The sequence below is a fragment of the Mustelus asterias genome, chromosome 13 (assembly GCF_964213995.1).
Source record: "Mustelus asterias chromosome 13, sMusAst1.hap1.1, whole genome shotgun sequence".
Taxonomy (NCBI): domain Eukaryota; kingdom Metazoa; phylum Chordata; class Chondrichthyes; order Carcharhiniformes; family Triakidae; genus Mustelus; species Mustelus asterias.
Genome location: NC_135813.1, coordinates 79,307,789 through 79,330,773, shown reverse-complemented (window position 1 = coordinate 79,330,773; position 22,985 = coordinate 79,307,789). Strand labels below are relative to the sequence as shown.

Genomic DNA, 22,985 nt, shown 5'->3' with positions numbered 1-22,985 from the left:
GTTACTCTATAACCAACCTTACGGATACGCGAATATGGCCTCAGATAATGCTCCCATTTGCTTTCTTTTCTTCTTCCCGGTAGAATAGCATCTCTCTTATAAGGGGCAAGTAATTAATTTGAAACTTATTGCGCGAAGAACAAAAAGAAAATAGTCCCACACGAAAACCCCACCCTTCTAAGTGACACTGTATGATGTCACTGTGCTGTTGTTGTGTTAATATTTTAGTTTCAATTATCTTTGCACATCTGGAAAGACTTCAATAATGGAGCAACATGAAGATTTTGAAATAAAGCCTAGTTGTAACACTAACTACCTTCAGCAGTGATCTAATGAGAGGTTAGACACATCACAAGAACATCCTCTACTCACCAATTAAACATCTTCAGCTGTGCAAAGGACTAATACCATACTGAAATTAAGACATCAGTACAGTATTTTCTGTCCATCGTAATTTTGCCGCCAATATATTATCTGCATTTCAATGAAGTAAAATAACTGCCAAAATATTTTATTTCTTTCAGGAAATTAAACACACTTTGTAAAACCTATGGCAGATTACATCATGGGGATTGTACAAAGGCTTTTGGGGTTATGTTAGGTCATCGTTACACAGCACTGTGGTTCTTCAAGATAATGGACAATGAAGAATTTTGCACGTTCAGAATAAAGTATTTGCATCCTGTAATTGTTTCTAAAATAAATAGTGATATACTGGATTTGAGCAATTGCAACAATTAAATAAGGAGTTGAATTGTCATTCCATTTAAACTATTCAATTGCTTCATCTCTAGATCCATCTAATGTATATTTCTGTTCTTCAAAAATTCAAGGGAAAAACTCTTAAATGATCTTTCAGAGGGCCCAGGAAGAACACCCTGTGCCTGCAAGAAAGTCAAGCTTATACTGTAGCTATATTATTAAGGAAATCTCCCCTTCCTCTCGAACATTGTCCATTTTCTATCATTGATGTTTGATTTCAGACCAAACTGAGGTTTCCTCAACTCTATTCTCTGCACATCCTCCAACTTTCTTTCTCACCAGTGCACAGTCTATGTCCACAGAGGGCCTGCAGCAGAAGACTGGATTTTGTTGAAAGGAATATTAGGAGTAATTGGGGCAAATAACATTCAAAATATTTAATCCCTGGAGTTGCACTTTCTTTAAATCTTTTTAAAAATAAGAATGCACTAACATAAATATTATTTGCCAAAATATTACAGTATTAGTTTAAACACTAAAAGGAAACTCAAGATTTAATTTTTCTAAAATAATCCATTCGATTGTAAACGATAAGCATTTTTTTCACCAAATGTTCCAGCAATACTATCGATATTTTTGTTATTACAAAGACTTAAAATGCGGCAAAATTATGCTAAAAATGTGGTTTTTATGTTTGGTCAATTTGTGCTTTGGGACCGGAACACTTTCCATTTCTGGCACCTAATGCCAGGAACAAGTAATCCCAAATGAGATACAATACAGGCTGCTGCAAGAGTAAAATGTCCCTCTGATCTGCCCTATTAATCTGCTTCAACCACAACAACCTGTATTTACATTGCACCTTTAAAATGAAAGAAAAGAACAGATTTGCAATTTATATAGGACTTTTCATAACCACTGACCGTTATAGCCAATTAAGTACTTTTTGAAGTGTAGTCACGGTTGTAATATAGGAAATATGGCAGCTAATCTGTTCTCAGCAAACACCCACAAACCGCAATGTGATAATGACTAGATAATCTGTTTTCTTGTGTTATTGATTAAGGGACAAATATTGGTCACAACATTGGGGATAACTTCAAAAATAATCATGGGATCTTTTACATCTACCTAAGAAAGTAGATGGGATCTTAGTTTAATGTTTCATCTGAACAACTGCACCTCTGACAGTGCAGTGCTCCCTCAGTACCGCACTGGAGTGTCAGTCTTGAATTTTGTGCTCAACACTTGGATTGGGACTTGGACCTGGAACCTTGTGATTCAGAGGTGAGTATGCTAGCAAAGTAATATTAACAAAAGGAGATATTAGGACAGATGTCTAAAAACTTGGACAAAGAGATCAGTTTTAAGGAGTACCTTAAAGGAGGAAAGCAAGGGAGAGAAGTGGAGAGATTTAGGGAGGGAATTCCAGAGTTGAGGCCCTTTGCAACTAAGGGCCCCACTGCCAATGGTACAGCAATTCAAATCAGAAATGGTCAGGAGGCCAGAACTGGAGGAGCACAGATATCATGAGGGAGGGGATTACAGAGTTGGGAAGGGAAAAGGCATGGAGGGATTTTAAACCAGGATCAGAATTTTCTTAACCAGGTCAACGAGCATAGGGTTGCTGGATAATTGGGATTTGATGCTGGTTAGGGCTCAGGCATCAAGGATGACTTCAAGTTTGCAGAGGATAGAACATTGGAGATTTTCCAGGAAAAGCCAAGCCTAGGCAAAAATGAGGGTTTCGGCAGCAGATGAACTGAGACAGGGACTGAGTTGGGCAATCATAGAAGAAATCATAGAAACCCTACAGTGCAGAAGGAGGCCATTCGGCACATCGAGTCTGCACCGACCACAATCCCACCCAGGCCCCACCCCCACATACCTTACCCGCTAATCCCTCTAACCTACACATCCCAGGACTCTAAGGGGCAATTTTTTTAACCTGGCCAATCAACCTAACCCGCACATCTTTGGACTGTGGGAGGAAACCGGAGCACCCGGAGGAAACCCACGCAGACACGAGGAGAATGTGCAACCTCCACACAGACAGTGACCCGAGCCGGGAATCGAACCCAGGACTCTGGAGCTGTGAAGCAGCAGTGCTAACCACTGTGCTACCGTGCCGCCCATGTGAAGGTGAAACTAGGTGGCCTCGGTCTACACTACACCAGCCTGTATATTGTCCACCTCACATTAACTACCATTAGGCAGGTCCATATTACACCAACTTGGCTAATCTGCTTGGAATGTACATACCCACATCACAAAGAGCTCACGTGCAGTGGATACCTCCGTCATCATTCTGAGCGAGGGACCCTAATCCCAGAGGTGAAATGCCACCCACTGTTCAACCTATTTCCCACAGTGTACTTTTTTAGTCTTTAAATTATTTAATAAGAGCAGATGTTTATCTATCTTCCTTTCTCTGAAATTTCCACCAGCCCTACAAACCTTGGGAGATCTTCTGTACACCTCTAATCCTGGCATCACACTCATTCTCAATGTTAATTGTTCCACCAATGGCAGTCTCGATCCTAAACATCTGAATCCCCTCCATAAACTACTCTGCCTTTAAGATGTTCCTTAAGATCTGTCTCTTTGACCAAGCTTTGGTCATCTGCCTGGATATCTCCTTCTGTGGTTCAGTGTCAACATTTTATTAAATTGACAAATACTCAAGTATTTTGAAACAATTTTACTATGTTGAAGGTGCTATATAAATGCAAATTCTTGTTATTTCTGAAATTATTAAATTCCCTGTATAAATAAGATTGAGTATACGAGGAGGATTCAGAATCACTCTTGTAAAATAGATTATTCAGAACTTAACCACGGTCACTTTCCTTTCGTATGCAAAAAGGAATGCTGCGGATTTCAGAATTATATAAACTTAGTGAAAACATAGTTTCCAGAGATCTGAACTGCTGATAATGGAGATTATATTTGGGGAGGTGAATACCTTAACTATAAAATATCTGTGTAGCATTAAAAAAACTTCCAGATGAATGGCCAGGTGAGGAAGAGTTTCCAATTTTAACTTGCAAAGAAAGGTACCATCCGGAAGTCTAGCATCTCACCACACAGAAAAATATGAATACAGAGCGTACACCTTTTGGTGGCAATCAGAAATTGCTGTATTTTAATATCATTAAGATTACAGTGGACCTTCCATGGACCAGTGTTCAGAATCAGCTAAATTCTGCTGTTTTCCACTATATTGCATTGTGTGAAAATAGAAAAGTTAAAAGGTTAGTGAAATTAAGCCATGCATTCAAGTTAAAACATGGCAACGTTGTTAAATAAAGAATCTAACTGTCCAGGAATATCAATTATTTTCATCATTAAATGTAATTACTCACATTTCTTTGCAAAGACTTCCTATTCTCTTATTCTCAGAGCTTAGCTGCTGTTTCGAGTGGTTCAAATCTTCTTGACATTTACTGTTTTGTTCCTTAAGAGCCTCCAGCTGACAAAGGAAAAAAAATGTCTTTTGGTCTCAGTCACATAAAATATCTACAGAATTTTCCAGCACATACAGAAAATAAACAAAACCGACATCCCAGCGTACTCCAATTTCAAAGACAGCTTTTTGTTGCAACATATTAGAAAGAAAATGGCTATTATAAAACGTGAATCCATCATGCTGTGCCTCGAGCATTTCAAAAGCTTGTCTATCAGTAAAGAAAAACAGAACTGCCCTGACCACCATTCATTGTGTAAAACATTAAAACCTTCTTTTAAATGCATGCTCCATTACCGCTTTGTGATTTACTACCAAAACCCTACACTGCAGCTTTCCAGATGCCTCCCTCCAACCTCAGAATCAAATCACAATTACTGCCTACCTGAGTAAAGGTTGTGAATCATTCAAATAGAAGAAACCCAACACACACACACACACAGGCCACAAAATGTATCTTAGCTGCTACAAAAGCATCCACTGTACAACAGAATACCGATTACCAGAATATACCATTACTGATTACTAGGCTATTTATACAGAAAACTGAACACCACCTGCTCCTTAATAAAAATAAAATCATACCTTGAGCTGCACAGAGAAATAATGAGAATAATTATCTTTTAAAGCTCTGATATCCATTACTGATCTTAAGAAATTTTCTTCCTTGAAAATTCTGAAGGTATGATCCAATTATGTCCGTTAGATAATGATCCTGAATGCTCAGTGCCATAATCTGTCATATGCACCAGTGCTGAGTTGCATAACACGAGAATCTCGTGTACAGCCTCCAACCAGCTGTCCTACAACTACAGGCTCCTGAATCTTTAGCACTACCCACAAATCAGCTTTTATATACAAGTGACATCATCTAAAGCTTTGTGGGCTCAGTTTCTCATCTTTATTTCCAAGTATCCATTAAAATAACAGAAATTTCTGAAAATACCACAAAAAAGTTATTTAAAGGACTTAAAAAATTGCATATCTCTTTCATAAAAATCTCTTCTCTCTGCATCTTAGAGAATTAGCCTGTCTGGCATTTAGGGAAGACAGGGACGATAAACCCTTTCAACAACAAATCCAACTTTCTTGCGCCGCATTCTGCGCACGAGATTATCTATCCCTAATAACATACACTCGATCGTCATATAGCTGAAATTTGCCTGATGGCACTGTCAGCTTTAATCTGGTTATAGGCAATGAACTACTGATCTCTATTCAGGAAAGATCCACAATATACAAGATCAAATTTAAATTTCAAATTTACAGCAAACCAGATTACAACATAAACGTTACATATTGTAAGCCAATGCATCACTGTTTGATTAAATCATGTGATTTTCTAGTGACAATTCAGTCAAGTGTTCCAAGCTGAAGTATGAAGTCAACTGCTTAACTATGGCTCGTATTAGATTAAGTTTGATAGAGTTGTGAACTGTTTATTAATGTAGTCTCTAATTGGGTTTGCATGGACTTTGACTACTAAAATACTGACTTGGAGTTTATGATCGCAATGACAGAAACTGTCGACACTCTTTTCTCATTTCTCCCCCGAAACTAACAGCAACTTTAGGAGTCCATGCATAGTTAACTGGAAAAATATAGAAGCTGCTGTCAGTGATTCTACATATCTCGATAGAGCGATCTGAAGTGCCTCCTACTGCAAGCAATCAAAAATCATTGAACTGATGAGAACATGACCTTTTATGCTATTAACCTCACTGTAAAAACACTTGACAAAGTTACATCTTGATGACTGAGGTGTAACTAGGTTCTTAGACAATATCCAAAGTTCATCAACATTGCTGAAAAACCCTTCTGGCCTTAAAAGCCGAGTTTATTTTTGTGGAATGTAAAATTTCTACATAAAGGCAATGCTGAAATAACCAAGCAACCAATGGAATAATCTGTTAACTGCCCATGATATAGCTTTGGGTAGAATGGTGGCACAGTGGTCATCACTGCTGCCTCACAACGCCAGAGACCCGGGTTCAATTCCGGCATCAGGTCACTATCTGTGTGGAGTTTGCACATTCTCCCCATGTCTGCATGGGTTTCCTCCGGGTGCTCCGGTTTCTTCCCACAGTCCAGAGATGTGCAGGTTAGGTTGATTGGTCATGATAAATTGCCCCTCAGTGTCAGGGAGATTAGCAGGATAAATAGTGGGGTTACAGGGATAGGGCCTGGGTGGGGTTGTTGTTGGTACTGGCCTGATGAGCCAAATGGGCTCATCAGGCCAGTCTGCACTGGAGGGATTCTATGACTCTATGAATCAAAAAATTAACACTTCCCTGCATTAAAGTTATCTGTATCCATCTTAACTGAAAAACTCCTCATCACACAAGTGCCAGGCAATGACCATCTCCAACAAGAGAGGTTCTAACCATCGCTTCCTGACATTCAATGGAATTACCATCTCAGAACCCCCACTATCAATACCCTGGGGAGGTTCATCATTGACCAAAAACTGAATTGGACTCGCCATATAAATACTGTGGCTACAAGAGCAGCTCAGAGGCTGGGAATCCTGTGGTGAGTCACTCACCTCCTGATTCCCCAAAGCTTGTCTACCATCTACAAGGCACAAGTCAGGATCGTGATGGAATACTCTCCACTTGCTTGGATGAATGCAGCTCATTCAACAACACAAGAAGTTTGACACCATCCAGGACAGAGCACCCCATCCACAAAACATTCAATCCTTCCACCACAAAGACGCAGTCGCAGCAGTTGCACCAACCATCTACAAGACGCACTGCAGGAGCCCAGCAAAGCTCCTTAAACAGCACCTTCCAAACCCACCACCACTACTACCATCGAGAAAGAAAAGAGCAGCATATACATGGGAACACCAGCACCTGGAGGTTCCCCTCCAAGGCCACTCACCATCCTGACTTGGAAATATATCACTGTTCCTTCACAGTCACTGGGTCAAAATCCTGGAATTCCTTCCCTAACAGCACCGTGGGTGTACCTCCACCATATAGACTGCAACAGTTTAAGGAAGCAGCTCACCACCACTTTCTCAAATCAATTAGTTTTTTCTGGTTTATATATTAGTCACAAGTAGGCTTACTTTCACACTGCAATGAAGTTACTGTGAAAATCCCCTAGTTGCCACATTGCGGCGCCTGTTCAGGTACACTGAGGGACAATTTAGCATGGCCAATTCACCTAATCTGCACATCTTGGACTGTGGGAGGAAACTGGAGCACCTGGAGGTGACCCATGCAGACACGAGGAGAACGTACAAACTCCACACAGACAGTGATCCAAGCCGGGAATCGAACCTGGGCCTCTGGCGCTGTGAGGCAGCAGTGTTAACCACTGTGCCACCGATTAGGGATGGGCAATGAATACTGACCAAGCCAGCAAAGCCCACATCCCATGACTTGTTTAAAAAAGAACAGATTGTTGTAAAAGCCCACCTGGTTCATTAATGCCACTTTGGGAAGGAAATCTTTCATCCTTACCTGATCTGGCCTACATGACTCCTGACCCATAGCAACATGGTTGACTCAAGTCCTCCAAAATGTCCTAGCAAGCCACTCAGTTGGATCAAACCACGACAACGTTTATAAGGAATTAAACTGGATGGACCACATGGCATCAACAAACCGCACACCCATCCAACTGTGTTGACCCTGTAAAGTCCTCCTTACTAACATCTGGGGGCTTGTGCCAAAATTGGGAGAGCTATTGCACAGACTAGTCAAGCAACAGCCCGACACTGTCTTTAAGTATAATTTGGTAAGTATGACTCTGGTCCCAGACTCCTCAATCACCCTGTCAATCACTCAGTATGCCCTGTCCCATTGACACCTGAGGTAGCAACACAGTGGTATAGTCAGGAGCAAGTTGCGTTGTGAGTCCTCAATATTGACTCCAAACCCCATGAAGTCTCATGGCAACAGGTCGTGCATGGGCAAGGAAACCTCCTGCTGGTTCCCATCTACCATGCCCCACCTACCCAGCTGATGAATCAGTATTCCTGAATACCACTTGGAGGAGGCACCAAGGGTGGCAAGGGCACAGAATGTACTCTGGGGGAAGGGCTTCAATGACCACCACCAAGAGTGGCTCGGTAGTATCATTACTGGGTTGGTCAAGTCCTAAAGAGTCTAAATTGACCTCTAATTGAGTGTGTGTCTTTATGTGCCCTGTTTGTGAACAGAATTCCCACTCACCTGAAGAAGGAGCTTAAGGCTCCGAAAGCTTGTGGCTTTTGCCAACAAATAAACCTGTTGGACTTAACCTGGTGTTGTTAAACTTCTTACCAAGTCCTAAAGGCCATTGCTGCAACTGATGGCGAGGAAACTAACAAGAGGAAAAATTTACTTGACACTGTCCTCACCAATCTAGCCAACTCAGATACATCTGTCCATGATAGTATTGGTAGGAGTGACCATTGCACAGTCCTTGTGGAGATGGTCCCACCTTCACATTATGGATACACTCCAGCATGCCGTGTGGCACTACCACCGTAGTAAATGGGATAGATTTCAAACAGACCTAGCAACACAAAACTGGACATCCATGAGGTGCTGCAGCCATCAGCAGCCGTAGAGAATTCGGCCATAATCTGTAACCTCATGGCCCAGCATATCCCCCACTCTACCACTATCATCAAATTGGGGATCAATCTTGGTTCAATGAAGCCTGCAGGAGGGCATGCCAGGAGCAGCACCAGCTACGAATGAGGTGTTCCCCTGGTGAAGCTGTAACACAGAACTATTTGCGTGCCAAACAGCATAAGCAAAACGTGATTGACAGAGGTCAGCAATTATACAACCAATGGATCAGATCTGAGCTCTACAGTTCTGCCACATTCAGCCATGAATGGTGGTGGACAATTAAACAGCTAGTTGGAGGAAGAGGAATCACAAATATCCTCATTCTCAATGATGGGGGAGCCCAGTAAAATCATCGTAAAAGACAAGGTTGAAGCATTTGCAACCATCTTCTGCCAGAAGTGCTGAGTGGATGATCCATTTCAGCCTCCTCTCGAGGTTCCCAGCATTGTTGATGCCAGGCTTCTGCCAATTTGATTCACTACACATGATATCCAGAAATGGCTGAATGGACTGGATACTGAAAAGACTATGGAACCTGACAGCATTCCCGCCATAGTACTGAAGACTTGGGCTCCAGAACTAACTGCACTCCCAGCCAAGCTGTTCTTAGTACAACTGCAACACTGGCATCTACCCAACAATGTGGAAAATTGCCCAGGTGTGCCTTGTCCCAGAAAAGCAGGACAAATCTAACCCAGCAGATTACCATCCAGTCTAATGACTCTTGATCATAGAAAAGTGGTGAAAGGCGTCACTGACAGTGCTATCAAGCAGCACTTAAACCTGCCCAGACATTCAACACAGATTCCACCAGAGCCACTCAACTCCTGACTTCATTACAGCCTTGGTCCAAACATGAACAAAAACAGCTGAACTCAAGAGGCAAGGTGAGAATGACTGCCCCGGACATCAAGGCAATATTTGACCGAGTGTGGCACCAAGGAGCCCAAGCAAAATTAGAGTCAATGGGAATCGGAGGGAACTCCACTGGTTGGAGTCACATGGAGCACAATAGAAGATGGTGTGGGAGATGAATATTCTCAGTTCCAGGACATCACTGCACGAGTTTCCCAGAGTAGTGTTCTAGTTCCGAACATTTTCAGCTGCTTCATAAAAGACCTTCCATGATAAGGTCAGAAATAGGGATGTTCGCTGTTGACTCCACGATATTCAGTACCATCCGCAACTCCTCAGATTTTAAAACAATCTGTGCCCTTTTGCAGCAAGACCTGGACAATATTCAGGCTTATGGTAAGTGGCAAGTAACATTCGCACCACACAGGTGCCAGGCAACAACATCGCCAACAAGAAAGAATCCAACCATCTCCCATTGACAGTCAATGGCATTACCATCCCCGAATCCCTCACTATTGACATTCTGGGGGTTACCATTGACTAGAACCAGAACTGGACCAGCCACATAAATAGAGCAGGTCAAAGGCTGGAAATTTTGCAGAAAGTAACTCACCTCCCAACTCCCCAAAGCCTGTGCACCATCTACAAGGCATAAGTCAAGAGTGCAATGAAATACTCTCCACTTGCTCAGATGAGTACAGCTCCAACAACACAAGCGGCTTGACCCCCATCCAGCCCGCTTGACTGGCATCCAATCTACCACTTTCAACATTCATCCCTCCACCACTGGTGCACAGTGGCAGTATTGTACATCTCCACAAGATGCACTGCAGCCACTCACTAAGGCTCTTTCAACAGCACCTTCCAAAACCTCAAAAGACAAGGGCAGCAGATGCATGGGAACACCATCAACTGCAAGTTCCACTCCACACATCATCTTAATGTGGAATTATACTGCCATTCCTTCATTGTCACTGGGACAAAATCCTGGGATGCCCTTTTGAATTGTGTTGTAGGTATATCTACACCATATGGACTGAAGGGGCTCCCGAAGGCGACACACACCAGCACTTGGGCAATAAATGCTTGCTTCGCCTGTGATGCCCAGATTCCGTGAAATAATAGAAAAACTTAATTTTAATCTACTCTTGGTTGCAATTTAACATCAGATGTCTGCAACTCTTAGGTGCGTATATAACATTGCTGTATTGAAGCCTATTTAGGTCAGCTCTTACCTCATTTTGAAGCTTCTTGTTTTTCAGCCTGGATTCTTCCAATTCTACGAATGTTTCAGTCTTCTGTTGGTCCAGTATATTCTTCTCCTTCATAGCCTTCTCTAATAACTGTCCAGTCTCTTCAACTTTTTTTGAAGCCTAAAAATATAAGGATATCCTAATTTCAAGTAATTGTTTAGTTTGTCCAAAAGTTAAACATTTCTTGCACGTGGACAAATCAAGTTAATTATGTTTTGTACATAATCTAAATCTGACTTGAAAAATAAAACTATGTAAATTTTAAGTTTAGAAATTTTAACTATACTTTTTTGTTATGAACCAATAGTTTTATATTCCATAAAATCAAGTTGACTGTTTGTTACTATTATATTAAATATTCTTAAAAGTTTGCAGGGATATGTGCAACAAAATCTAAGATTCCAATGTCAGATCCAGTTTCATGCCAAACATGTTCATTAACATGGAGAAAAGCAAGGTTAAAATTCTCAGAAACTGCCAGAAACAGGCCAATTCACGTTCTAAGTTATAGAGAAAATTATATATTTTTAAGAATTTGCTATATGTTTTTAAGTTACAAACATTATATGCCACGTATTACTTTGTTGCTAAGTCTACGTATTAATTTAGCTTGCTTTAAATTCAAAGCAGAGTTTGGAATTATTATTGGTGGACATTGCTATCAAATTTTAATGGACTAGCTTAACTGCACAAATTTGCAGCCCACACCCACCAGGACAAAGGGACCCATGCTGGACCATGTTTCCAATGGGCACTGGCGCCCCTCTAGTGTTTTATCAAGTGGTCATTCTTCATGCCTGAACAATGATGATGAGCATCCACACCAGGTGTAGGGCAGAAATTGCACATCTCTCTCCCAAGCATCTATTGCCCACCAGGAGTTATTGAGTAGTGAACAGGAGTGGAAATGCTGGCTAATATAACTGACTTTTCTCTAGCAAAGCCTATTGCAACAACTGATAATTATAAAGCACCTTAGAGAAAGAAAAATATTCCAAGGTCTTTCACCAAGGAGTAAAGAAATAACCCCCCCCCCCCCCCCCGCCCCCAACAGCACTAATAGCACCCCAGCTATGATCAGCAAACTCAGCACAGATCATAATCAAACCTGGGAACTTCCTGGCCTGTATGGTTCAGTGCAGCTTTTTTTAAAAACTAATTCACAGAATGTAGTTGTTGATAGTAAGGCAGGCATTTATTGCCCATCTGTAATTGCCAAATTGAGATAGTGGATATGAGCCATCTTCTTGAGTACTACTTAATTGCTGAAATGGCCCAGCAAGCCACTAAGAATCAGACACATTTCTGTGCATCTAGAATCTCACAAATCAAACTGGATAAGGATGGCAGATGTCCAGTCTAATGGGCATCAGTAAATTAGATCAGTTTTGATGACAATCTGGTCATTTCGTGGCCATTATTGCTGACACCAGCCTTTTTATTTCAGATTTTATTTAATTAGGTTTGTATTTTCCAACTGCTGTGGCACGATCATGTCTCCAGCCAACAATATGGGCTTTGGATTACTAATCCAGTAATATAACCACTATGGAACTAAACTCCATAATGCATGCATTCGCTCAATAGCTTTACACTTGTACAGTTCTGCCTAATGGCTTCATACTGTTTATGATTTTGTTGAAATTAATTGTTGGCAGTAAACACCGGTTTTGCTGTGGATAAGTGTGAAGTTTTCAGATTTTAAAAATACTGCATTCTGCAAAAAACGCAAAATCCTGTCAAGAACAGGATTTTTTGTGGTTAATTAACCAATAAATTGATTTGTTGTGGGAACATATTAAGTGGTTCCTCTGATTAACAGAAGCTAGTTGAACTTTAGCTGTGTTCAAGTTTATGAACAGAAAAGCCCCAGTACGTTCCATGTTAATGTGTATTCAAGCCTAAAGTTTCATTGTATCCACACTCTTGAACAAGATTTCTAATTGTACATAATGTAGATTAATTCAAGAAAAATTCTGGATTTTGATAATAATTACAATCACCCGTGCAAGTACCCACACCATTCATTGGAGAGATCAGTCACAAAAAAGAAATTCTGGAATTAATGCAATTTAACACAGTTAACAAACACTGTTAATAGTGAACCAAACATACAAAAACCAAACCGATTAGTGCACTCATTAGTAAACAAAAGTACCCATAATTTTCTGGCGTTATCTGAATGTTTATATTTGGTACCTCAATTTTCTCTGATAAAGTAATATTCTGATGAACCTGAAGATCTTTTATTTTGGAAGCAAGATCCTTTTCATGTTTCATCAATGCCTCCTTTTCACATAGCAGCTGTTGGAGTTTGGCTACAGCTTCTCCATTTTCTTGGGCAGAAAGAGCAGCCACTTTGCGCTCCCTGCAGAGGGATTCAGCTAGCTCGTCCTTCACTCGAACAAGCTCTTCTTTTTCTGTGTGCAGCTTTTGTACCGCTGCCAGTAAATTATCTTTCTCTTCCCGTAGCTTTAACCGATCCAAGTCACATACCTCCTGGCTGCTGTGAAATTCTTCCAAGAGTCGCAAGAGATTTAATTTTGAATCCTCAATCTCTACTTTTTCTTTTGTTAGTACATCAAGCTCCTTCTTCAGCTGCTCAGCGTTGGACACCAGCCAATTTTTCTCAACTGTTAGGACTTCTTTCTCACTAGCAGACTTCTTTCGTTCAGCATCAATGGCCTCTTTTTCTTTTACTAGCAAGTCTATTTCTGAAAATAGTTCATCATTTTTAGTTTTAAGAATATCCATGTCTTTCTGCAATAGCTGGAAATCATTTTCAAGTTTTGAATGAGCCATGTTGATGCTCTCTTTTTCCATTTTTGCTGCATCCCTGTCTTGGATTAGTTGGTTCTCAAATATTTTCACTTGTTCATTTAATTTATTATTTTTTTCTTTTAATTCCTCCCTCTGTGCAGAGAGATTTTCTTTTTCAGAGCACAGCTCCTGAAGTTCAGCTGCCAGTCTCTGCTTCTCCTGCAACAAACAGAACCTCTCCGATTCCACAACCTTTTTGCTGTTCTGAATCTTGTCCAAAAGCATGGACAAACTTGATTTTGAGACTTGGAGCTCTTCATTTTCTTTGGTCAATTTGTCAACCTCTTTGTTTAAAAGCTCAGTGCTGCTGAGGAGCTGATCCCGTTCTACAGCTCTGGCTTCATTTTCAGAGACTACCTGCTCTTGCTGGGATTTGATTTTGGCTATCTCACCCAAGAGAGATTCATTTTCTGACAACTGCACATTGCTTTTTGATTCCAAGGTCTCCATCTCCTTTTGCAAAGATTCACAATGAGTTTCCAGCTGCGAGTGCCTCAGCTGAAGTGAATCTCTCTCGGTTTTTAAGGCACTGTTCTCTTCATTCAGCTTCTTCTCAATGATGGCTACCTCCTCGATTGATTTCTGCAGCTTTGCAATCAATTCCATTTTTTCCTTAGCAAGTTCATCCCTTTCTCCAGTAAGCTTTCTCTGAGATGTAGCTAGCATTTCTTTCTCTTGGAGCAGCTGGACACGTTCAGAGTCTGTTACCTCTCTGCTATTCTTAATCTCATCCAAGAGTTTTGACTGACTGGATATTGAGGCTTTAAGTTCTGCATTTTCCTTCACATATTTTCGTAGTTCTTCTTTTAAAAGGTCTTGATTATTCTGTAGTTGATCCCTTTCTTTAAGCATGCTTTGATTTTCAAGGATAGTCTTCTGCAAACTTAAACTAAGATCTTGCTTCTCGTTCTTAAGAGTTTCTTTTTCAGAAGCAAGTTCATCACTTGTTGATTGCAGCAGATTTTTCTCCTTTGCTAAAAGTTCATACTGAGCTTCAAGCTTGGAGTATTTCAGTGAAGAGGTGTCTTTTTCCACCATCAGACCATCTCTTTCTTTTGTCAATATCTCAAGAGCAATGGCTGTCTCTGCACTTGACTGGTTGAAACTCTCTGTAATCTTGTCTTTTACTTTTGCAAGTTCCTCTTTTTCTGTAATAACTTTTCCGTGGGCCAGTAACAACTCTTCCTTTTCTTGAAGCAGTTGTGTGCGTTCACATTCTATCACTTTGCTGTTCATCTGAACTTCGGCCAGTAAGTTATTTAGAGTGGATTGCGAGGCTTGGAGGTCTTCATTTTCTTTTGTTAACTTTTCAAGTAGCTGCTGCAAGTGTTTGATTTCCATGAGAATCTGGTCTTTTTCAGCCTGTATAGCTTCCTTTTCCAAACCAAGTTGTTGCTGTTTACACTCAAAATCCTGCCTTTCTTTTAAAAATGCTGCTTTTTCCAACTGGAGGCCCTCATTCTTTGATTCCAACACTTGCTGCTCTTTCTGCAGGGAAATACACTGTAACTTCACCTCTGAAAGTTCAGAGAATACGGAGTCTTTCTCAGATTTTAGTGCATCTGCTTGCTGGATCAGCTTTTCTTTATCCCCTTTCAAAGTCCTTATCTCCTCTGTTATTTGCTCATACTGAGTTTTGGTTGATGCTAGCTCATTGGTTAAAGACTAGAAATTTTAAGTGGGAAGAAAGGAAAATAAAAACATAGTCAAGCAGACAAATGAAAACAGCATGGATTAAAGACAATATATAAAAGTAAAGTGCGCTGCTCAAGCACAAAATAAAAACACAATAACCAACAGGTCCTTGGATTTCTCAGCTGATTTATGCAGGAAGGAAGAAAAAAATACACCAGCCAAGATCACAATATTTAAACTAAACAATCTTCTAAAAAATTTCGTATAACAAGCCATTCCTTTTAAAGCTTTGGGATGCAGCATTGATAAAAATCTTGACCATGAAATTTGATAACTCCTAAAAAAACACGTGGGGCTCGTGGTTTGTGGTTAACCTGCCCTGTTGCCTCCGATACAGACAGCACAAACTCTGTTTAATTGACTGTATGATGCAGCCATTGCTAAGTGTGCTGTTGAGGTGGGTGAACTTTTGAGCAGGGGATGCAAAATCATGAGAGGTTAGCACGTCAAAGTTAGCCTACACCACTTAAAGCCAACCTGTATCTCTTAAAGAAGATGTGCTTTCTTGGCAGGAACAGGAAACCATTCCTCAGCTGATCCTTACACAAAAAAGACACAAGAATGGCACACAGTGATAGGGAGCAGGTTCCAAGTTTTTCCAAAGGCACATTGGAGGCCTTGGAGCAGGAACTGGTGAGGAAGAAAGATGTAACCTATCTACAGTGACCAGAAGGCCTTCCAGACAAACTTGAGATGGCGGAGATCAGATAGCATGATGGTCAATACCAGGAATATAGTCCCAAGGACCAATCTGCAGTTGTACAGAGGTTCAAATACCTCACACAAGTTAGCATCAATTGCACCACTAGCCCCTCACACTGCTCAATGCACCACACACCCATCATTCACCTTCCAACAATCCCCATCAATTACAACACCAAATTGACACATTACCCTTGTTCTTGCAGGACAAAGTGGCAAATCAACAGAGGCAGCAGCAGCTAACAGACATGGTGCATGCATGGCTACATATCCTTACCCTAGCATAAGTGACTGTGGTCACCATCATTGGAGCAGCCATTAAAGATCACAGAATCCTCAGACCTAATCCTCCTCACATTTTACAATCTCTTCTGATTTACAAACTGGAGATGCTGTCAATGTGGATCTCATGTTTTTCCTCTTTCCCCTCTCTCACCACAATCCTTGTCCCTTTTCTTCTTTCAGATACCCAGTAACTGTCACTTGGCCAAGCAGTGGTGGAAGAGCAGGCAGACAATGAAGAAGAAAACCATTGTCACTCACTCTCTCAGCCACCAAGTTCAGATACGGCAAGTAATTAGCACCAGGTAACAGTGAGACAATGGGTATGAGTGGCCTCTATTTGGCCGGGGGGGGGGGGGGGGGGGAGGAGGAGGAGGAGGAGGAGGAGGAGGAGTTCTGATGCAGAGAGTTCAGAGGATGACTCTGATAGGGTAATATTCAGAAAAGGCTGATGGGCATGCATGATGAAATGCTTGATTAATTACCAGGCCTGCAGTCAATACCATTGAGCATGGAGAAGCCCAGGACCAACTTTTCACAGGGATTTCAACAGAGCTTGGAACCCACTCTTTTAGCTTGGAACTGCTGGCCCACTATCAAACCCAACCACAAGGCAGCCCCTAATGGCTGATGTCACAATTTTCAATGCAGCACAGGGAGGTGATGGCATAGTGGTATATCACTCAACGAGTAATCCAGAAACCCAGGGTAATGCAGTGGGGATCTGGGTTTGAATCCCACCACAGCAGATGGTGAAATCTGAATTCAATATGGCATCTGGTGTGTCTACCACGGTTATCATTTTGGAGGCAAAACAAACATAGCATTGAATCACTGGGGAGTAATGGTGACAGATTTTGCTACTCGTGTCATTTCCCTCAGAAACATCTCAAAGCATTTCAAAGCATAAATGAGTTTGCAACATCAGCCATGTTTTTCCACATGACACGAAAAAGATGTGGTAACACCCCCAAATGAGCATTATTAGATTTTACAGCAATTTTACTGCTCTGTTACGTGTTCTTATTTAAAAAGATACAAAGTGTGTTAAGCATTCCACCATTTTGTCTATGTCACAGATAAGGAGCTTGGCTTGATCAAATTTGATTGCTCTTTAAAGAAGTTTTTTAATCTGGAGAAGGGGAGTAGAAATCAAAACGAACATTGCCTCAACATTCTTGTAAGGCCAAATATACAGTCTTGCAAAAAAATTGCTCTGCTTTATTATTTATTTTATTTCAAATTGTATTTTAAGTCTTTACTGCAGTGAAGTTATTGGACATCTTTTTCTTATCCAACATTTCTTTCACTGTAACTTTCTGCTTATTTTAGCACACGCATTGAAAGCTTAAAAAAATGACTTGCCAAGGAAGACAGGAATACTTAAACTGGTCAACCTAAATTCCTAAAGAATGATTTTTTCAGATTATGCTCCACTTCCACTTGTCTAGCACCTGGCACATTTCATCAGATAGTATGGATTTTATCAGATAGTATGGATTTTATCAGATAGTTATGTTTTAAATGGTCTCTTTTAATTTAAGGTAAAACAGAATGTCCTGGAATGGGTATTGGCTGTGCTGAATTCTGCACAGTGATAAGCCCATGTGACCTGGTTGCCAGAAGTCTAGGCCAAAATTTATTCAAAGTCAGGTGCGAGCTTTAACACCTGGACACAAAGGAAAACACAGCTTATAAACGCAGCGTGAGAGAGACTGCAGGATTTGGGTGAAGTTGACCCATAAACTTGTGCTGGTATACCAAGCAGAAGAAAGGACTGCTTTAGGGTTAACCATCAAAAGAAGGGCTGGTGAGGTCTGGATCCAGTCAAGGAATATAGATTGTGAAAATCAGAGAGCATGGAACCAGAGGAAACGTTAAAATATGGAGTATATTTGATAATGGTCAAAAGATTGAATGAAGAGGATTTTGTTTACTTGTTGACCACAGTTTTCCAAAACAGGTGTTTTAGATCCAAAGATGTGCAGGTTAGGTCGATTGACCATGCTTAATTGCCCCTTATTGTCAGGGGGACTAGCCGGGTAAATACATCAGTTTACGGGGATAGGGCTTGGGTGGGATTGTTGTCGGTGCAGGCTCGAATGGCCTCCTTCTGCACTATAGAGATTTTATGTTAGACACACAAATTTAGATGGGCATTTAAGTTACAGAACTACCAAAATCCATAATGGAGAGTGGCAACTCTGGCACCAAAAAAGGAACATGAATTTGTTCCTGATAAATCAGCTGAAGAACCTGAAGGTGTTATTCTCATGTCAAATGGCAAAGTTTCTTATTTTCTGCAGGAGCATAGAAAATGCAAAAGATTATAAAACATGAAGAATGGAAGACAAAAGCAAGAAATAAACCACAGGGTGCAGATGAACAGCCAACTAATAAGAATTTTCATACTATCACTGCTACGAATGCAAGTTTCTCTATAAGAGAAATGTAAACAATATATTAAACAAATACTTAGAATCTTATGTAGCATCTAATATTATCATGAAATAAAACATGTACAATATTTCCTAGCACAGCAAATTTGTGTTAAATAATATGTATTTTTGGTCAAGGCATGACTGAGTAAGTCACATACTTGGCAAGTCTTTATTAACAGTGCTTCAGAACCTTTATTCCAATCTTAAGAATTCATCTTGTCCCTGAATCTCAATTGATGTGAACATTTATTTATTAAACATAGCATTTAACTACTAATATTATAGTTAAAACAATTTTGGCATAATTCTGGACACTGCTACATCAGTAACAATCTGCAAGTAGTTCTGGTGTTGAATTATGTAGGAAATAAGACTGTGCACCACATTTAGTAATTAATTTGGATTCGGAAGCAAGCTAATAATAAATATTAGAATCTACACTACAGATTGTCTCGCAACTTCAAAGTGGAATACAGAATTAATTCCATGTATTGTTACCATTAACCACTCAAACAGAGTAAGTTTTGGCTAAGATACTGCACATAAATATACATCATTCTATAGGATGACCTCAAATCAGAAAACGTGCCACCTCAATGTTCAAAGAAAAATCTCTTTTTGCTTAAATTAAGAGCCCAGCTCCACCTTGCATGTGGATAAACAGACAACAAATTACATCAGAGTTTTTCAACAACCTTTGAGCTTTCCACACTCCAAAATAAATAGTTAAACTACTCTCTCATTGCAAAATATACAGGTTTCAGAAATGAACAACCAAATTTAAGAGTTGCACAAATACCTGGACCTCTTCCACTTGCTGCTTCAATTCTTCTACGCGTTTTCCCCTTTCATTATTCTTCTCCTGAGTGCTCTTCAGTGCTTGTTTGGTGTCTTCTAGGTCCTTCTTGAGCTCTTTCACTAGAGCATCATTGCTGGCATTTATTTCTGAAATTACTTTCTCATGAGTGATCTGCAGCTCCTTGTTTTGGGCACTGTGCATCTCCACCTGCTTTTGCTGTGGGAATCAATGGACAATGAGAACAGCCCTTGCAACATCCATCCGGTTAAAAATGCAACAAAACAAAACAGTAAAAGCTTCTCTGAGAAACCTAAAAATGCATAAGGGAATACACCTTTAAAAATATCAACTTGTGAAATAAATAGATATATTTTGAAGTGAACCTGCAGGACAGAAGGAAATTAAGATGCCACTCCTGCAAATGTTTAGAAAATTTAAGACTATGAAAGTAGAAAACAATTTATCAGTGTTCTTTCATCCATTTGTCTGATTATTTACATCTGAAATAATTTATAATGCTGCTGAGGTGGGATTAATCACTAATTCACAAAGTCTGAAGACATCCTTTATTTACACTTGATAAATCTGAATTGTACAAATTTAAAACGTAACTATACAATAACTACATAAAATATTAGTTGACAGGTTTTGTTGAAGAATAATTTGGCTAATTTATATTTTTATAAGACATTCAAAATGCTGCACAGACTGTACTTTCTTTTTTGAAGGGGTTATAAATTTTTGTCATTAGAAGTGTATTCATAGTCTGACCTAAAACAACAGCTGAATGGTTGCTCTTACCAGGACTGTCACTTTCTCTAACATTGCTTTAAGCTCAAGTTGGTGTTTCTGTAGCTCCTCCTGCTGAGTCTGTTCTGTTTTACATGCGAGCTGCTCCAGATTTTCCTGTAAACGGACAATCTTTTCATTGGATTGATGATACAGAGTTTGAAGTTCATCCTGCTTCCTAAAGAGAAAAGAAAAGGCTGTTATTTGGTTACCCTCCAAATAATAATATTGAGTAGCAAAAGAAATGTCTCAATACAAAAAACCCATAAAAAAAACAACAAAACAATTCAGAAAATGCAATCCTAACATCAACAAAAGTGTTTTTGCTTTCTAGTTTAGTCCCTCACTTTTGGTCTTATATAAGCCTGGTTATGCAGCTTTTATGGTAGTCATGATGTAGAAACTTGATGTCTGTGTCGATATGCGCGATCTTACCTTACCGATCTTACGCAAGATCTAATCTTACGATTAGAGGTGTACTGTTTGAGAACAGATATCCACTCCATCTGACGAAGGAGCTCTGCTCCGAAAGCTTATGGTATTTGCTACCAAATAAACCTGTTGGACTTTAACCTGGTGTTGTGAGACTTCTTACTATGCAGCTTTTATCCATTGCAACCCACATGTAACAGGATTGATTATACAGTTTTCTCTTACAGACTAGAATACAGGCTAATAAAATCTTACTGATTATGATTTTGTTTCTAAATACTTGTCCAAACATTTTTTTTATTAAGGGACATTAGAAATCAGTTTTACAGACTTTGCAAATTGAGCCTAAATCATTTGTTCCATTTCAATAATCATTCACAGTTATTCTTAACTCTGCCAGCTTCAGATATACCTCAAGAGAACTCGCCATTCAACCAGCGAAAAGTACCCAATCGGACAGCGCTTACAGACAGCGGACAACTACAGAAGAACCTCCAAATCTTTTCCAAGCCACCAGACCTGGTTGTATCTAGTTTTTTTTGAGTGACTAAGATTCTGTTATTACTGTTTTGGTACTAAATGATCCTTATCTTTATTTGAACAGCATTTGAACCATCCTTTAATTAAAATTGTTACTGGTTTAGTTAAAGTTCCCGGTTGGTTGACTAAAATAAGTTGTTAATTATTCACTTAAAGCCATCTTTAGGAAGGAGCACTGTGTACAGTTCTGGCCACCCTATCGTAGAAAGGATATTATTAAACTAGAAAGAGGGCAGGAAAGATTTACTAGGATGCTACTGGGACTTGATGGTTTGAGTTATAAGGATAGTCTGAATAGACTGGGACTTTTTTCTCTGGAACGTAGGAGGCTGAGGGGTGACCTTATAGAGGTCTATAAAATAATGGGGGGCATAGATCAGCTAGATTGCCAGTATCTTTTCCCACAGGTAGGGGAGTCTAAAACTAGAGGGCATAGGTTTAAGGTGAGAGGGGAGAAATACAAAAGTGTCCAGAAGGACAATTTTTTCACACAGAGGGTGGTGAGTATTTGGAACAAGCTGCCAAGGTAGTAGTAGAGGCGGGTACAATTTTGTCTTTTAAAAAATGTTTAGACGTGGGTAAGATAGGTATAGAGGGATATGGGCCAAAGGCGGGCAATTGGGACTAGCTTGGTGGTTTTAAAAAAAGGCAGTATGGACAAGTTGGGTCGAAGGGCCTGTTTCCATGCTGTAAACCCCTATGACTATTACTATCTCATACAAGCGATCACACACAAATTTAAATACCTCTCTTTTTCTTTTAGCTCTTCATTCATCTTTGTGAGCTGAGCAGAGTTATCCCCTGAAGACTTCATCATATCAGAGATGGTATTCTCAAGTTTGGATTTATCCTGAGTTAGTTGTTCAGCTTTTTCTTCTTCAATTTTTATTTTTCTCTCCACAGCTGATGAAAGAAGAATCCATCACAGAGAACATGATTTTGTTTTTGTTTTTATTCCAATTCAATCAAATCAAGTCCAATTCAGAGTCTCAACAAGTTGAGACATTCCCGATCCAAGCTGACAAGACAGAGCTCTCACCTCCTGTCTTGGGCTTGATCTACATGATCCAAGCTGATTGGAGTAGGCATAGCTCCTCCTCCAAGGCTTGATCTCATTTGCATCTTAGCCAAAAGGCCGAGATACCGCTTTTAAAAATTGCTCCAAATGAAGCTAAAATGTAACCTAATGACTTCAACCAAGCACAACATGTTGATATTACACTTGATCTTAGGAGAATGATCAACAGCAAAAAGTACAAATCGTAAAAAGATGTTGCAAAGTTATAAAGACGTTGCAAAGTTATAAAAATCTTTCAAGATTCAAAATATCCCGAAGATTCAAGTGTTCAAATATTTCTGGAAAAGACTTCTAAAAATGTTAAATGTTACAATTGTTTGGAATGTTAGTACCTGTTAGCCATTTGTAAATTTCCTTTTTACACTATTATTAAACATCTGAGCCGTATTGGTAGCATGCAAATTCTTCATGTGTAGGAGGTTGTGTAAACATTTATACACTAATTTTATCAATAATTTGAAAGACTGTCTCTTTAGTTTAATGTAAGTTAATTCAATTCAGGATTTAGTATCATCAATCATAGACTTAGGAGGAGACGTTGCTGCCTAAAGGAATTC

The 22,985-nt window shown here is 39.8% G+C and overlaps 1 protein-coding gene across 16 annotated transcripts in view; it reads right to left on the bottom strand.

The window, feature by feature from the left end:
* clip1a (CAP-GLY domain containing linker protein 1a) overlaps positions 1 to 22,985 on the bottom strand; it is a 159,344-nt gene that overhangs the window by 44,953 nt on the left and 91,406 nt on the right. For 13 of the 16 annotated variants that reach the window (XM_078227070.1, XM_078227064.1, XM_078227066.1 and 10 more), the window contains 6 exons: positions 22,097 to 22,253; positions 20,391 to 20,556; positions 19,590 to 19,805; positions 13,050 to 15,335; positions 10,833 to 10,970; positions 4,068 to 4,174 (listed from right to left, as the gene is read on the bottom strand). In XM_078227070.1, coding sequence (XP_078083196.1) covers positions 4,068 to 4,174; positions 10,833 to 10,970; positions 13,050 to 15,335; positions 19,590 to 19,805; positions 20,391 to 20,556; positions 22,097 to 22,253 — 3,070 coding nt within the window. The remainder of the gene's footprint in view (positions 1 to 4,067; positions 4,175 to 10,832; positions 10,971 to 13,049; positions 15,336 to 19,589; positions 19,806 to 20,390; positions 20,557 to 22,096; positions 22,254 to 22,985) is intronic. The other 3 variants (XM_078227076.1, XM_078227075.1, XM_078227077.1) reach the window with 1 other exon arrangement.